Here is a 16,421-nt window from a genome sequence, read left to right as displayed (position 1 = left end):
GGCATTATATCAAGCAATGCTTAGTCTTTATTTGAGTTGTAAGTCAGCAGTTAGAATTGAAGTTCAAGAAGATGTTAAATCTGGTGATGTTGAGCTGGGGTGTGTTTTCAGATTTGTAATAATAGTTGTCTTTTCGCTGTTCGCTCTGGTTTCCTGGTGAAAACAATGGGGGGGGGGGGGGGGGCTTGTTTAACCGTGCGATGCCGGCTGGGGCATCGCACGGTTAAATATGTAACCATGATGTTACTGGTGCTCTGGACTTATCTTGGATTGTCTGTACTGATTGTAGCCAGTTTTTGCATGCCACCCATTTTAACACCCCCCTTCCCTGTTTGTCATTTTCGGCAGCAGTCCTGGGTCTTTTCTTGCACTAGTGATGCCAAAAAAAAAAACTTCATTTGTTGATCACACCAACTGAGGAATTTGATGATGATGATTCCATTGTACAAGGCCTTGATCAGGCCTCATACAGATTTGGTCGGCAGATTTTCATGGTGATAAGGATATGTTGGAAAGGGTAGAGAGAGAGAAGATTCACAAAAGTAGCCAGAGGGCTTTAGAATGTGGAGCATGAGGACAGATTGAGAGAATGTAAGTTGCAGAGCTTTGTGAATAGGAGGAAGGGGAGGGGATATGATTGAGACATATAAACTGGTCAGGGGTTGTTAACAGGTAGACATGGAAGAGAATTAGAGAGGGAAATAGAACAAAAGGTCATTGCTGGAAACTCTATAAGGAGGGTGTGAGCAAAGGATTGAGAAGCAGGTTCTTTGCATGGAGGGTGGTTGGTGAGTGAAATGCATTGCCTGAGTGTGTTGTGGATATGGCCACATTGAATTAATTTAAAACGTGGTTGGATAAGCATTGTATGCAATAGTGAGTACCTCCCAAGATGAGTCTCTGACTCCATGGAAGTTGGGTGTTGATAATAATAATAATAAGCTATGTATGCATCATGATGGTACAAAGAATCTTTAAGTTTATTAAAAAATAATTTTCAGGATGTTGTAAAAAAACCAATCTTAGTTTTATTATATTTATTTCATAATAAATTATAGTATAGTAATATAGAATAATACAATATAATTCCAACACTGAAACTGCAGTTATCGTGAACGCTCTCTATGGCACAGTTATTGCAAAGTCAAAGTGACAACCTATGAAAAATGCAGAAAATCTGCTATAGCATACCTGTTAATAGAAACTATTCTTTTGATTAGTTTCAATTCCAGGATTCAATTCCAAGATTCGTTACAGTATGAAGTGACCATAGATATATGTTATATAAAAAGCAAAGTTACCTGGATGTTACATCACCTCAACTTATATTTGTCAGTTGCCAAATTTTGCTACAGCAAGCAACTCTGTATGTGCCAATGTAATTCATATGATGTCAAGCTCAACAAATGTTGAATGGCAAGTTAAACACCAACTAATAAGTGACATTCACGAGTGCATGTGTGTGTGTGTGAGAGAGAGAGAATTTGAGAAACAACAAATGTTCAACCCTTGGAACATCAGTAATTTTAAGAAAATGTCTCTTTATACTGAGTTTAACACTTAAATCTGAAATGAGAAATAGCATTTCATAAGCAAAAATTAATTTTTCAAAATAAAAAAGTAACACATGCAGTACAAATTACATAAAAATGCATTACAAAAGTCAATTATAGTATGCAATGAAAAACAAATCTGTAAAAATTAGAAAATTGTTGTCACTTGACAAGTAGGGAAAAAAAATCATTGTTCAAATTCAGTAATTGGAATAAATCAACAGTGCCAGAAATCTAATGAACTGTTTTGGAACACATGATTCTAGTATACTGAGTATAAAACAATAGCTGAATAATTTATACACACACACACACACACACACACACACATACACACACACACAATCTGCCAATAATTGTCCAGACACCCCTGTTATTTTAACTTATGAAACATTCCAGGTTTGTTGATAACATAAAACCCGTTGTACAGATAGTAGGAAGCAGTATTTCATTGTAGCAGTTGAATACAGGTGGTATGGCAACACAATGTGAACTCATTGACTTCGACAGAGGTGTCATTGTGGGCTATCACATTGGTGGCAAGTCTATACATGCCATTGCTACTTAACTGGAGCATTCAAATTCAACAGTTGGTGTGATCAACAAATGAAGATTTTTTTTTTTTTTTTGGCATCATTAGTGCAAGAAAAGACCCAGGACAGCTGCCGAAAATGATGACAAACAAGGAAGGGGGGGGGGTTAAATGGGTGGCATGCAAAAACTGGCTACAATCAGTACAGACCATCCAAGATAAGTCCAGAGCACCAGTAACATCATGGTGAGCACTAATATTGTATGAGGCAGCTCGTCTGGCCTGGTGCACAGAGCATGTGAACTCGACAATTGACCAGTGGAAAACAGTACTCTGGAGTGATGAATCAAGGTTCACCTGTTTACAGTCTGATGGCAGAGTGTGAGTGTGGAGGCAACCCAGTCTGGTGAATGCTTGTTATCACAGTGTGTTGTACCACAGAAGAGTTTGGTGGAGGAGTAATCGTATGGTGTGCATTCAGCTGGTTTGGAGTGGAACCACTGGTTGTTGGCCATGGAACCATGGATAATGTGAAAGCTGCTCAGCACCTTGATATTCTAGATAATCAGGTATTACCTACACTGTAGTGTTTTTATGGAATGGTCCCATGTTACTATCAAGACAACAATTCCCCCATGCCACAAAGCTGCAGCTGTTATGGTATGATAAGAAGAGATGGGTGTTAAAGGTCTGCCCTGGCCTGCACAGTGTCCTGACTTCAACCCCATCAAACATCTGCAGAAGGAATTGGAGTGACAATTGAGATCCAGAGCAGCATGTCCTTGATCTGTCACCGAACTCAGTGCTGCTTTGATGGAGGAATGAAGAAAAATTCCACCTGATGTCTAGCGCACATTGGTGGAAAGCCTCCCACAAAAGTTGCAGGAGGTGATCAAAACCAAAGGTGGGAATACCTTATAATAGGGCTTGCCTGTTGGTATTAATTGTAAATTGTTAAAATGACTGGGCAATTATTGGTAGATAGCATGTGTATACACATATATGTATATATAAAGACATAATAAACAGTAGCTAGCAGAAATACAGTTGACTAACTAGAACAAACTTGCAGTGAATTCACTCACTAAAATTACAAAAAAGGCCAAGATGGAGCATAACATAAATGAAATTGATTATAGTAAGCCAACCAATATAACAAACTATGTTTGTTAGTTTTCTGCCTGGTGTCTGATGAGAGAACCAAACAGTTCAAAAACATTGTCTGGCCAGTGAAACCTAATCAATGCACTAAGAAAAGGCAAATATCCTATGAATTCAGTATAATTAAGAGTTGTAACACTTGTTTAGATTTCATTCACACAAATAAAACCAGCTGCAAGACAGAGTGAAATGAAGTGTTTGTTTAGCAGCATCTTTTATGTACTGTATTCATTTGTCATAGCAAGATAAAAACTGTTAGTTATCTAATTCATGAAATTAAAAAAAAAAAAAAACACAAACCAATGAAAACATGATTTCAAATTTAAAAAGGTTTCATTTTAGTTATGAAATCATATATTCATTTTCAGAGTATAAGAGTGAGAAACTTGTTTTAAAATGTTTCATTAAAGAAATGTTACTCATTAGTCTGAACAATTATGTGGTCTAAGACCTGAAAGCTGTGCAAATGATTTACCACATGTTTTACAGATTTAAGGTTTCTCTTTTGTATGAATTCTAATGTGTTTTTTAAGAGATGCTAACTGTGTAAAAGCTCGACCACAAGTTTCACAGATGAATGGTTTTTCTTTTGTGTGAATCCTAATGTGTGTTTTAAGAGTTGTTGCTTGTGAAAATGATTTAGCACAAAACTTACAAATAAAGGGTCTCTCATTTGTGTGAGTTCTAATGTGTGTTTGTAAACTTGATAGGTGTGTAAATGATTTACCACAAGTTTCACAAAGAAAAGGTTTCTCATTAGTGTGAAGTCTGATGTGTATTTTAAGATTTGAAGACTGTGAAAATGATTTTCCACATGTATTACATATAAAAGTTTCCTCTTTAGTGCAAATTCTCATGTGATGTTTATGAGGAATACTGTTTGAAAATGATGTTCCCAAAGTTTCACAGTTAAAATGTTTATCATTAATATCAAGTTTTATATGCTTTTTAAGAAAACACGAATGGCTAAATGAATTACCACAAGTTTTGCAGATGAAGGTATTTTTCTCATTAGTATGAATTAACATGTGTCTTTTAAGATCATCAGAACGGATAAATGATTTGCCACAAGTTTCACAGGTAAAAGTTCTCTCATTAGTGTGGAGCATTAGATGTCTTTTAAGATCATAAGAACGGAAAAATGACATACCACAAGTTTCACAAATAAAAAGTTTCGGATTGGTATGAATTAATATGTGCTTCTTAAGATAGTTAATACATCTGAATGATTTACCACAAGTTTCACAAATAACAGGTTTCTCATTATTATGAAGTGTCATGTGCCTTTTGAGATCACGAGAACAGCGATATGATTTACCACAAATTTCACAGCTTAAAGGTTTCTCATTAGTGTGAACCATTGCATGTTTGTTTAGTTCATAAGGAGATCTAAATGATTTACTGCAAGTTTCACATTTAAAAGGTTTCTCATTAGCATGAATTAAGATGTGCCTTTTTAGATAATCAAAACATCTAAATGATTTAGCACAAGTTTCACAGGTAAAAGGTTCTATAGTACTGTGGAGTGTAATATGTTTTTTAAGATGATGAGAATGGTTGAATGATTTACGACATATTTCACAATGAAAACGTTTCACATTAGTATGAACTATTTTGTGCCTTTTAAGATAATCAGAACATTTAAATGATTTACCACAAATTTCACAAATAAAAGGTTTTTCATTAGTGTGGAGCAATGCATGTCTTTTAAGATCTGGAGTACGGTTGAATGATTTACCACAGGTTTCACAAATTAAATGTTTCTCAATGGCATGAATTAGTTTATGTGTTTCAAGATCATAAGGACGGTTAAATGATTCATCACAAGTTTCACAGGTAAAACATTTCTCAAGGGTGGGAATTCTTGCATGGCTATCAAAAACTGAATCTTCTGAAAACGATTTATCATTCAACTCTAAGTTAATGGAACCCATTTTTGTGAAATTATCCATGTACTAAAATTATATGAAAAGGACTTTTCTAAAGTAAAACATATTTTTATGACAAATTCTCAACAATGCTTGAAGGACTATGTTTTGAAAATATTTACACATTTCTGTGAAGTTTTTGCAGCTGCATTACCTCTTGAGGGAATTTTAAACTTGTGCTTTTTAACTGAAAATCTTAGACCTGAAGGTTCAACCGCAAATTCTTTCAAGACAGATTTGTTTTGTGGTTTTCAATATGTGCATACATCTCTGATGATTCCCATATATTTTCATCAAAAATAAATATACACTTCTATATTTTCAGAACAGGCTACTGAATTTATATCTTTCACATAACAGATTGTTCTGTATTACTGCTCTCTTATGATATGACAGGTGAGTGGATTTCCTTGCATCCAGCTTGATGAGCTGAAAAGGGAAAAAATTCATCAAGAATGTATTCAGTATGAATGATTAACATTATTATCAATAATATAAATATTATAGTACTGCACTGCAGAATTCTGCAGTGCAGTAATTGTAATAATACTCATTGTAATAATACTGTGAGTGTACCAAAAGGAACAAATATTACATGACATCTCCACAGAGTCCCACGACTTGTTACAGAAGGCCACTCTTACTACATCATATACTATTAATATTTTATATTAATAACATAAACAATAGGCCTAACCATAGATCCATTTATGACTCCTGATTCATTTCTTTAAGATAATAATTTATGATTTCATAACTCCAGAGACATTTTTTTAAATGTTTCTGAATATAGTACCAACTGTTTTTATATTATGATTAATGGTTATGAAAAACCAAGATCTGGTCAAAAAAAATAAAAAGTTGAGAAGACCAAATTACTTGTGTAAATATATAAGCCTTACAGACAGAAGGTCCAAAGACTCCATGACAAGACAGTGTCGTCTGTGGGCAAGTAGTTAGATAGAGGGGGAAAAAGGAACTTTTTTAAGCTAAAGGACTGTGGTAGTCAGCAACAGGTCTGGACTAGTTTTTGCTTGTGCTGTCAAGACTGTCTCAATTCACTGCTTTAGTTATTTTTAATCTTATAAATGACTGTTTTCACTGTCATTGATAAAATTTCATTATTATATTACTGTATTTCAGTAAGAACTACATAAAATACTCCAATGCTGTTTCTGAATGGGGTAATTCCATCCACAAATATTTTAAAATCTATAATACATTCAACACCATGGGTAAGGCTAAGGATGAGATAAAGACCAGAGGTTAGATGGCTTAGGTGTAATATAGCAGGTTTAGAAACCCCACTCTCATAACCAAAATCCTTTTCAAACAGTGATATGGTATTAAATGTAAATAAATTTAGGGAAACAAGCAAATAAACGTAAATAGCACTAGGTGAAGTCCATGATGCAAGAATTACTGAACTGTTCTGCCTTTTTAAAGATACATTTAAGATAAATTTCTAAAATGACAAAAAAATTTCCACTATGAAATGTCTATTGGTCTATCATGGTAAAATAATAATAAATAAAGCCTTCCACCTAAATAAAATGAACAATTAATGGGTGAAGTGTAAATTTTGAGGAATACGAAATATCAAAGGAGACAAGAATTTAACTTAAAGCTGATAATTTTAGTTGAAGATTTTTGAAGGAAAATTTCTGATCTTCCTGTGATTCTTGTAACCAACACGTGACATGAAATCTGCTTGTATGGGGTCAACTGATGAAAACTTCTAGTGTAATACTTGACATGTGACAATGATCACAATAACATACAAATGAAACAAAATTTTGTAATGAAAAATGTCTTTTTGTCATTAAACACATAATATATACTGCAAGAAAGTGAAATTTACAGAAATCCAACACATAAAAGATTTAGAACCTACAGTACAATGGTGGTCTAGCTGCGCTGAGAGTTATTTATATAGAAGAGAAATCAGGAATTGTTTTTCTGTATGTCTGTAAACTTTAGTTTCTTATAAATACTGTTCATAAGAAATACCCTATTATGGAATACAAAGGACAATTTGACGTAATCAGCTGTTCTCTTTACACAAGGTGTCTGGTTATGAAGATATTTAACAAATATAATTTTGTCTATTCATGGGTAAAATAAGAATGAAGCTATAGTATTGTGAAATTGTCAAGTAGCTACAGTGGCTATAGTATTCAATACGCAATATGAGAATAATTCTGAATTGCAGGCAATATCGAGTAGAGTGTCCTGTCCTGTCAGGTGTCTTCTCCCTCCAGGAGATTGACTACCATGCGTCTCCACCATGTCCTATTCTGTGCCTCTCTGCTGCATTCCTCATATGAGAGATAGGTCCAGTCTTCTATATTTTTCATCCACTCCAGTCTTTGTCTTCCTCTTTCCCTCAACAGTTCCTTCGAGAAGTGTCCTTTGTAGGCAGTTATGTCCAAAATATCTGACTTTTCTCTTTTTAATTTCTTTCATCAGGCTCCTGTTGGAATACAAAGGACAATTTGAGTAGAGTGATGTGTGCAAATATCAGAATGGAGAACTAAACAGTCAGCATTATTTCTTCCTATGGTCCCACTAAACATTCTACTAACTAAGAAGTTATGAAATTTTTCAAGGAATTAGATAAAGCAATTGACACAATGAAAAAGGAAAACTTGGTTCTTGGAGATCTAAACAGCAGAGTAGGAAATGATTACCAGACATAGAAATATTTTGAGAAAATTTGGAGAAAAGAGAAAAGCTAATAATAATGATTTCTGTGCATGACAGAGACTAGTTATTACTAACACTATGTTCCACCATAAAGATGTGCACAAATTTACATAGAAAGAAGAAGCAAGAAATAAGAAGTATTATTGACTATGTTATTGTTGACAGCAATATCTTCATGCTGGTTCAGAACATAACAGTATAGAAAGGATTTAAAATTGGAAGTGATCATCATTTTATTTCGAGCAGGATGAAACTGAATATCATACTGAAAGAAGAGTGTGCAAGAATGTATTAAAAAAAGGATCAAAGTCGAGCATCTTATTACATGGAGAGAGAGAGTTGATTTCCAAATGATTGGATGGGCCCCATCTATAAAAAAATAAATAAACTAAATATGAGAATTACAAAGGAATTTCTCTAATGAGAGTTCCTGGTAAAAGTTATTATTATTTTAAGCAACTCCATGGGGTCCAGGACTCATTGCAGGGGACCCAAATCAAAAATCATACACACAGATGCTATCATACCTCTTCTTGAATCCATTCTACTCACTCACCACTCTCCACACAAAGAATCTGATCTGCACACACCCACTGCTATCCACACTCTTACACAACTTCCACGAATGGTCCTAGTTCTCTATTTATCATAGATTAAAAAATTTCACTTTCATCAATTTCATAAAATCCATTTAATATCTTAAAAGTTTTGATCATGTCCCCCTCTTTTCTGCCCATCAACTAAACTTTGTAACCAAGAAACCTTCAACCTAGCCTCATAAGGAGAATTCCACAGAACTGTCACCATCTCAGTCAGTTGTCTCTGAATGCTTTCAGAGAAGAGAGAATTCTTTCACCCCCCTCCTCCTCAAGAAAGCCAGGTGACCAAGTCTGTGCAAAGTAGCCAAGACATGGCCAAATCATATCCTTATAAAGAGGGATAATAACCTATTCTTTACTTGTTAGTGTGTTTTTCAACAGCCAAGTAATTACTTAAGCTATTTTACCAACTTTTGCAATATGCCCTCTGAACTTAAACTTTTTTGTACACCATTATCCTAAGTATACTGAGAAAATAAATTATATATTTAATTCAATCCTTTATCCAAGTGTAAGCAATCAAAGTTTGCACCTGAAGTATCTTCAGGACTGCTGAGGGCAACTCGTGGCAAAAGTGGACAAAGCTTCACATTACTTGCCCTAGTATCCCCTAATGCAAAGCACATCTCCTTGCAGACATGTATAATGCTATGCAATATGGGAAGGGTCACTACCCAGACTGGTTTCAACCTTTATTGAGGTCTCTTCAGTGGGAGCCAGACCCAGAGGTGATACCAAGTTTGAAGCAATGAAGAAGTCATATTTACCTATACGAGTTGCCAAATGGTGTCACCTTTTATTAAATTACTCTGGATTAGAGAAAGATATTAGAGGTTTTTTTTTTTCACTTGGTTAGACTATAAATTATATATTTAGTTTAATTCTTTAAAACCGGCCTGGGTAGTGACCCTTCAATCAAAGGGTCCCTACCCAGTGATTGAAGGGTCACTACTACCATAATCCACAGTACTATACATGTCTGCAAGGAGATGTGTTTTGCATTATTTGCATTAGGGGATACTAAGGCAAGTTTACTAAAGATACTAAGACACCGTTTGGCAACTCGTATAGGTAAATATGACTTTTCATTGCTTCAACCTTGGTATCACCTCTGGGTCTGGCTCCCACTGAAGAGTCCTCAATCAAGGTAGAAACCGGTCTGGGCAAGTAATGTGAAGTGTCTTGGAGGAGTAGGTTTTAATGCTTAGAGGGATAGGAGAGGTTCAAAGTTCAGAAGTGCAAGAAGAGAGTGTGTTTCAAATACTGAATGCCAATTCAGTATTTAAAACATGCTCAGTTTCACACTCAATATTCAGTATTCTGAACTTCAATAAAGCAATGGGACTGGATGGTATTGAGAGAATGAGCTAACTGACAGCTTCATGAGGTGATAGACTATGTTTCCTAGGAAGGACCTCCTGCGATGAGTCTTTTGACTCCATGGAGGCATGAATAATAATAATAATAATAAAGTAATGTGAATGATTAAGCTGAATATATAATTTATAGTCTAACCAAGCAAAAAAAATACACCCGAGAAAAGATTAAGAAAAATTGTGGCCAGAAAGTTTGGAGAACAAGAAGCTGGATTCAGGCCAAGCAGAGTTTATCAGGATCAGATTTCCACTTTAAGACAAAGAATTCAGAAATCATGGGAATGTAATGGACGTCCTCTTAAAAAGTTCAATGATGACCTCTAAGGCCAGAACAGGCCATGTTAGGCCTAAATCCTTGATATGCATGATGATGAAGTAATGTGAAGCTTTGTCCACCTTTGCCATGAGTTGCACTCAGTCCTGAATGTACTTCAGGCACAAACTTTGCTTGCTTACACTTGGATATCCTTGGATAAAGGATTAAACTAAATATATCATTTACAGTCTATTATAAATTACAGTCTACAGGCTGATTGTATACCTAGGGTCCGAATAGTAAAACAAGTTGGGATTAAATGGATGAATAACACCATTAAGCTTGAGCTGCAAAAAAATAAACAACTGTGGAGGGAATTTAAAGAGAAAGGTGACCTGCAGGCACACGAACGGTATAAAGCGCAGGCCAGAATGGTAACAAGTGTGGTAAAAAAAGCAAAAGCAGATTATGAAAGGAAACTAGCTATGCAAGCTAAAGACAATCCCAAACAGTTCTTTCAATACGTTGCAAGCAAAAAAAAAAAAAACGGCAGAATGATTTTAAGGAATGGCAATGGTAAGGAGGTCATTGAATCAGTCGACATAGTGGAATTACTGAGTGAGCAATTTGCAAGAGTATATCATCCAAGTGGTGACATTGAAAGAATGAAGGAACCATTAGTTTATATGGGAATTGTGACGAATGAAGTGGAGGTGAATAGTCTATTATAGAACCTTAATGTGAATACATCTGTGGGATTGGATGGTATACCAGAACAGGTCTTACATGAAGCAGCTAAAGAATTATCAGTGCCCTTGACCATGTTGTTTAATCTGAGTCTCGGGTCTGGTTTAGTCCCGAAGGTGTGGAAAGAGGGGGAAAATAGTTCCACTGCATAAAGGAGGATCCAAGACTACTGTTGCAAATTACCGACCGATCAGCATATCAGGAGTCGTTGTCAAAGTCTTGGAGAAAGTAGCCAAGAGAAAAATACAGGAATGGATTGATGAGAATGAGATACTGTACAGGGGACAGCATTACTTTGTGAAGGGTAGATCATGCCTCAGTAAACTTGCTCAAGTTTTATAACACAGTAATAGCTGAATTAGATAAGGGTAATGAGTTTACAGTGATACTGCTGTACCTGGCTAAGGCATTTGACAGGATACCACATGGAATTCTAATCCGTAAACTGCAAAATATAGGAATGGATATAGGGTTGGTGAGATGGATAGGTGGGTGGTTGATGGAGAGATATCAGAGAGTAGTTTATTCAGTAGTAGAGTCCAAAAGACAGCCTGTGACTAGTGGTGTGCTGCAAGATTCTGTTCTTGGACCATTGCTGTTTATTAACGATATAGGGAAGGATCTAAGAGGAACAGTTCATTTGTTCGCTGATGATGCAAAGTTGGGTAGGGCAATAGTGAATGCAGAAGATGTCAAAATCTTGCAGGATGATTTGGATAGATTGGAGTTCTGGGCTAAGGAGAATGGATGTCAATTTAATGTGATAAAATGCAAGGTTATGCATTTTAGGGTGAAAAGATTAGCAGCAGTATACCACATTGGTGGAACTGTATTCCAGGAGATTGATGAGGCCAGGGACTTGGGAGTGCTGGTGGATAGGGAGATGAAGTTTAGGGGGCACATTGCAAAAGTGGCTAAATCAGCTCAACTCACTTGGTTGTTGAAAAATACTTTGACAAGAAGAGACAAGCAAGTTATTGTTCCTCTGTACTGAGCCTTGATAAAACCTCATGTTGACTACTGTGTCCAGATTTGGTCACCTAGGTTTCTTCTAGATTGGGAGGAGGTGGAGAGGATCCAGAGACGAGTGACCAAGATGATAGCAGGTACATGGAATGAGGCTTATGAGAACAGGTTGAAGATTTGTGGGTTGCACAAATTGGTTAATAGGCAGAGAAGGGGAGATATGATTGAGACATTCAAATTGCTAAAGGGTTTCTATAGGATTAATTCAGAGGATATTTTTGAGATCAGGACTGGTGGTGGGAGAACTAGGGGACATCTATGGAAGCTGGGAAAGTGTGATTAGCAAGGGTGTTGGAGCTGGGTTCATTACTTTTAGAGTGGTGAATAAGCTGCCAGAGTCTGTTGTGGGTGCTGTGACTATGAGCAAGTTCAAGGCAAGGTATGATTAATACTGTGAGAATGTCAAATAGTTGTGTGGACATGATGTTTAGGGCCTCCCTCGAGTCGCCCATAATAATAATAATGAGTCTAACCAAGTGAAAAAAATTCCAATATACCCGAGAAAAGATTTTTCTTAATCTTTTAAGGAAAATCTGTGGAAGGAAAGTTTGGAGAAAAACAAGCTGGATTCAGGGCAAGCAGAATCGAGCTTGTTCTGATCAGATTTCCACTTTAAGACAAATAGTTGAAAAATCATGGGAATATAACAAGGTGCAAAGAGAAACAATGTTCAACACACTGCCTAAAAATGGGAATAGAGTGACTGATGCAAAGGACACAGTGGAGTTATAATTATTATTATGGGCATCTCCACGGAGTCATCGTGGGAGACCCAAACTATCAAAACAATATCTATCATATCTCTTCTTGAATTCATTTACAGACAAAGAACTCACAACTGAGTCAGGCAATGCATTCCACTCGTTCACCACTCTCCAGGCAAAAAACCTCATTCTCACACCCTTGTTAGTCAAACTTTTGCTTAATTTTTAGGGATGACCTCTTGTTCTTGCATCACTATCACACAGCTGAAACATTTCCTCTCCATCAATATGATAGAAACATTTAAATTACTAAAAGGTTTTTATAAGATTGAGCATTTTTTACATCCCTCACCAACTTAGTCACTCTCCCCTAAACCCTCTCCACAATCTCCTCATCTCCAAGGAATCCAGGTGATCAGATCTGAGCACAGTAATCCAAATGTGGAAGTATCAACGCATTATAAAGGGGAATAATACCATCTTTATCTCTGGATGTTAGTGTGTTCCTCAATAACCAAATAATCCTATGTGCAATCTTGGACACCTTAGCAATGTGTCCAATGAACTTCATCTCCCTATCCACCAACACCCCTAATTCTCAGCCTCATCAATCTCTTGGAGTACCGTTCCTTCAATGTAGTGCACAGCTGGTAATCTTTTAATCCCAAAATGCATAACTTTACACTTTTCTACATTGAACTGACATCCATTATCTTTTTCCCATTTTGCCAGCTTATTTAAATCATCCTGCAAACTCTCAACATCAGCTTGATTTTTAATTGTGCTACCCAACTTTGCATCATCAGCAAACAACTGAATATCTCTCTTTAAGCCATTTCCTATATCCTCCTCCTCCTCCTATCCTCATCCATGTAGGATGGGTTGAGTCCCCTCCTAATGAGGGGTTTACTGGCATATTAATGCAGCCAGTTCGCTACTCCTCTGCTGCATCCCCTAGGGAGGTATATTTCTGACTGTATCTGTGTGTGTTCGCAGGGGCGGTTTGCCTGCTTGTGAGATGAAAAACCCCAGATAAACTAGGGGGAAAAACCCTGCTGTCCATGCCCAAGACTGGTTAACTTGGCTATGGCTGAGGAAGATCCTTGAGCTCCTCACGTCTCCGACCGGAATCGAACCTAGGACACTCCTTCCCCAGGCATATGGTTGCGAAGTGCATAGCCACTAGGCTAACAGCACAGGTTTATATCATTTATGTACAAATTAAACAACAATGGCCCAAGCACAGTTATTAAATTAACACTTTATTGGGGTATTTCATCCTAGAGAAGTAGGTTTTAATGCTTAGAGGGATAGGGCAGGTTTAAGGTTCAGAAGTGCAAGAAGGGAGTGTGTTTTAAATACTGAGTACTCTGAATGTCAATAAAGCAATGAGACTGGATGGTATTGAGAGATTGAAGTAAAGAACTGACAGCTTCATTGATCTGGCTTTTCAACGAAAGTCTGGCCATGGGAAAGGTGCCCAAGGAGTGGAAGGAGGGTAAGATAGTGCCATTGGATAAGGTGGTAACAAACTGGAAGTGTCAAACTATTGACCAGTTTGTATTTCATCAGTAGTTGTTAAAATTTTGGAACATTAGTCAGGGATCATTTACAGCATTGGGCATATGAGGGTAATTATCTGTGAGAGTCAGCATGAATTTATTAAGGGATGCTTTTGTTTTAGTAATATGATAGCTTTTTATAATAAAGTGACAAGAGTGGTTAATGAGGGAAAAGTATATTCTGGCATTTTTAATATTTTTTTTTCTTTGATTTTACAAAGACATTTTGACAGGGTACCACATGATATGCTGATATTTAAGTTGCACCACATGGGTTTAGATGTCATGTTAGTGAACTGGATTTGGGTTTGGCTATCCCATATGTATCAGAGAGTTGTGTATGATGGAACAGTATCCAGGAAGTAGAAGGTTACAATGGGATCCCAGAGGAGTCAGTAATGGCACTGTATTGTTTAACCTTTTATATCAATGATATTGTCAATGGACTGCAGGGGAATATTTATATATAAATATTATTAAAGAAAAAATGTAAAGAATTGAAATGAATTTGACATTATTCACTTACAGGAATGCACAAGTAGAGCTGATCTCAATTATCTCAAGTATGGTCACTAAAAGAGAATGGGAAAGAATAGAAAACAAGTGTTTCCTGGGAAGAAAAATACCCAGAGGAAGAATGAAATATAAGATCTGACAATATTGGAGTCATGCAGATAACACACTAAATCAAGAAAACTGTCAACAAACTCTTCAATGTAATATTATCCCAGAATTCTGTGATATCATTTAAAGATTCATATTAGAAATTTGATGATGATATATATACATGTATCTGATCCTTTTTGAATTCTGCATCTCCTGTATGTACAACAGTTCCAAATGAGCAACAATAATCACTTAAAAAAAAAAAATCTTATAACTTGATAATAAATGTTTTCATCTTCATGGGAAAATGAGTGCACTTGGTGCTGTGGGATACAAACAGCAATGTCATACAAAATGAACTGCTATTTATGTATAGACAGTCCTAAACATGCACATATTACATGCATAAACTTTTTTTTTTTTTTGCTTTTCTTTGAGATGCCCCTATAGCCAAATACCAAAATATTATCATCAAATTTCTCATATGCATCTGCAAGGAGTGAACAGAATAGAATACTATAATACTTGAAAATTGACATTACCAACTTCTATGAGGAAATTTCTTTTAAATCATCCAGTTACCTCCCAGAACTTCGATACTATCAAATTTATATTTCAATCTTCTAGGGCACTTCAACTGGACACTGGCCTTTCTCTATATCCTTTTCTACCATCCTGATATCAAATACCTGCTCTGTGGGATTCAGCCAGAGGCACATGTAAGGTTCTGGGAGCCTTTACTCTTCTATTCTGTTCAAGTAGCCACACCACTTGATATATAGGTGGTTTCGTCACTTGGTGTGTCTTTCCACATTTCAAATTTTGGATGGCTTTGTCTACTTCAACTACCGATATGCATTTCTAATTGCATTGCTGTTGAGTATCGCTAGACGTTATCGGTTTCAAAATATCACCGGTTGGTTCAAGAACTGCACTTATTTCACTTTAGGAAAAATGGAAAAAAATTCATAATTTTTCTGGTATAGAGTGAAAGCGTATAAAATAAATTTTTTTCTTATCTCAAAATTTATTTTACGCGGTATTTATCCCACAATCAGACGGAGAATTACATTAACATTGACCCAGACGTTTGTAGCAAGTGCACGCACACAGACTTGCAACAAGCAGAAGTCAAATGCAGCTTACCAAATATAAAATTTCATTTACAGTGGTTAGTTGGTTAAACTGATGAAAATCGTGTCGTTAGTATAGGTTTTCACCCTCCCTTCCATTTTAGGAATGACAAGATTGGAAGAGGAGTTCAATTTGGGGAGAAGCACACGAAAACACAGAGAAACATGCAAAACTCCAATAGTTATAATATCCTGTGAAACGCAAAACATTACAGTTTATAAATCCTTAAAGTCCTTAAAAGGACTGGCTAGATGGGCGAAGCAAGAATGCTTTTCATATTCCTCGTTATCTGAACAGGACAGTGAAGGATAGTATGTTATTGAAGGTAACAGCAATTGCCGAGCCTCAGTTAGAACTTCATTGGCTACGGGCATTGCCATCCGTTACCCTCCCAGGATATCCATTTTAGTCGCCTCGTACGACATGCATGACTATACTGGGGTATTCTTATCTCGACCACCACACGTGAAAAAAAAAATACTGTCTATAAGGGTGAAGCAAAATGCTTTTATAATCCCTGTTATCTGATGA

At 36.3% G+C, this 16,421-nt stretch overlaps 1 protein-coding gene across 1 annotated transcript; it reads right to left on the bottom strand.

The window, feature by feature from the left end:
• Positions 1-1,022: 1,022 nt before the first annotated feature.
• LOC150099203 (uncharacterized) lies at positions 1,023-15,832 on the bottom strand. Its single transcript, XM_090403766.1, has 2 exons — positions 15,299-15,832; positions 1,023-5,603 (listed from the first exon to the last, which is right to left on the bottom strand). The coding sequence occupies exon 2, from the start codon at positions 5,196-5,198 to the stop codon at positions 3,738-3,740; it is 1,461 nt and encodes a 486-aa protein (XP_090259892.1). The 5' UTR covers positions 5,199-5,603; positions 15,299-15,832; the 3' UTR covers positions 1,023-3,737.
• Positions 15,833-16,421: the final 589 nt, after the last annotated feature.

This window comes from Typopeltis vanoorti, chromosome 14 (genome assembly GCF_054136105.1).
Source record: "Typopeltis vanoorti isolate ZY-2024b chromosome 14, IOZ_Tvanoo_1.0, whole genome shotgun sequence".
NCBI classification, from domain to species: domain Eukaryota; kingdom Metazoa; phylum Arthropoda; class Arachnida; order Uropygi; family Thelyphonidae; genus Typopeltis; species Typopeltis vanoorti.
The sequence above is the reverse complement of the archived record's forward strand: the minus strand, read 5'-3'. Positions and strand labels throughout refer to the sequence as shown.

Bases quoted from the DNA above. Each gene is read 5' to 3' on its own strand.
- LOC150099203 (XM_090403766.1), bottom strand. From the start codon at position 5,198: ATGGATAATTTCACAAAAATGGGTTCCATTAACTTAGAGTTGAATGAT.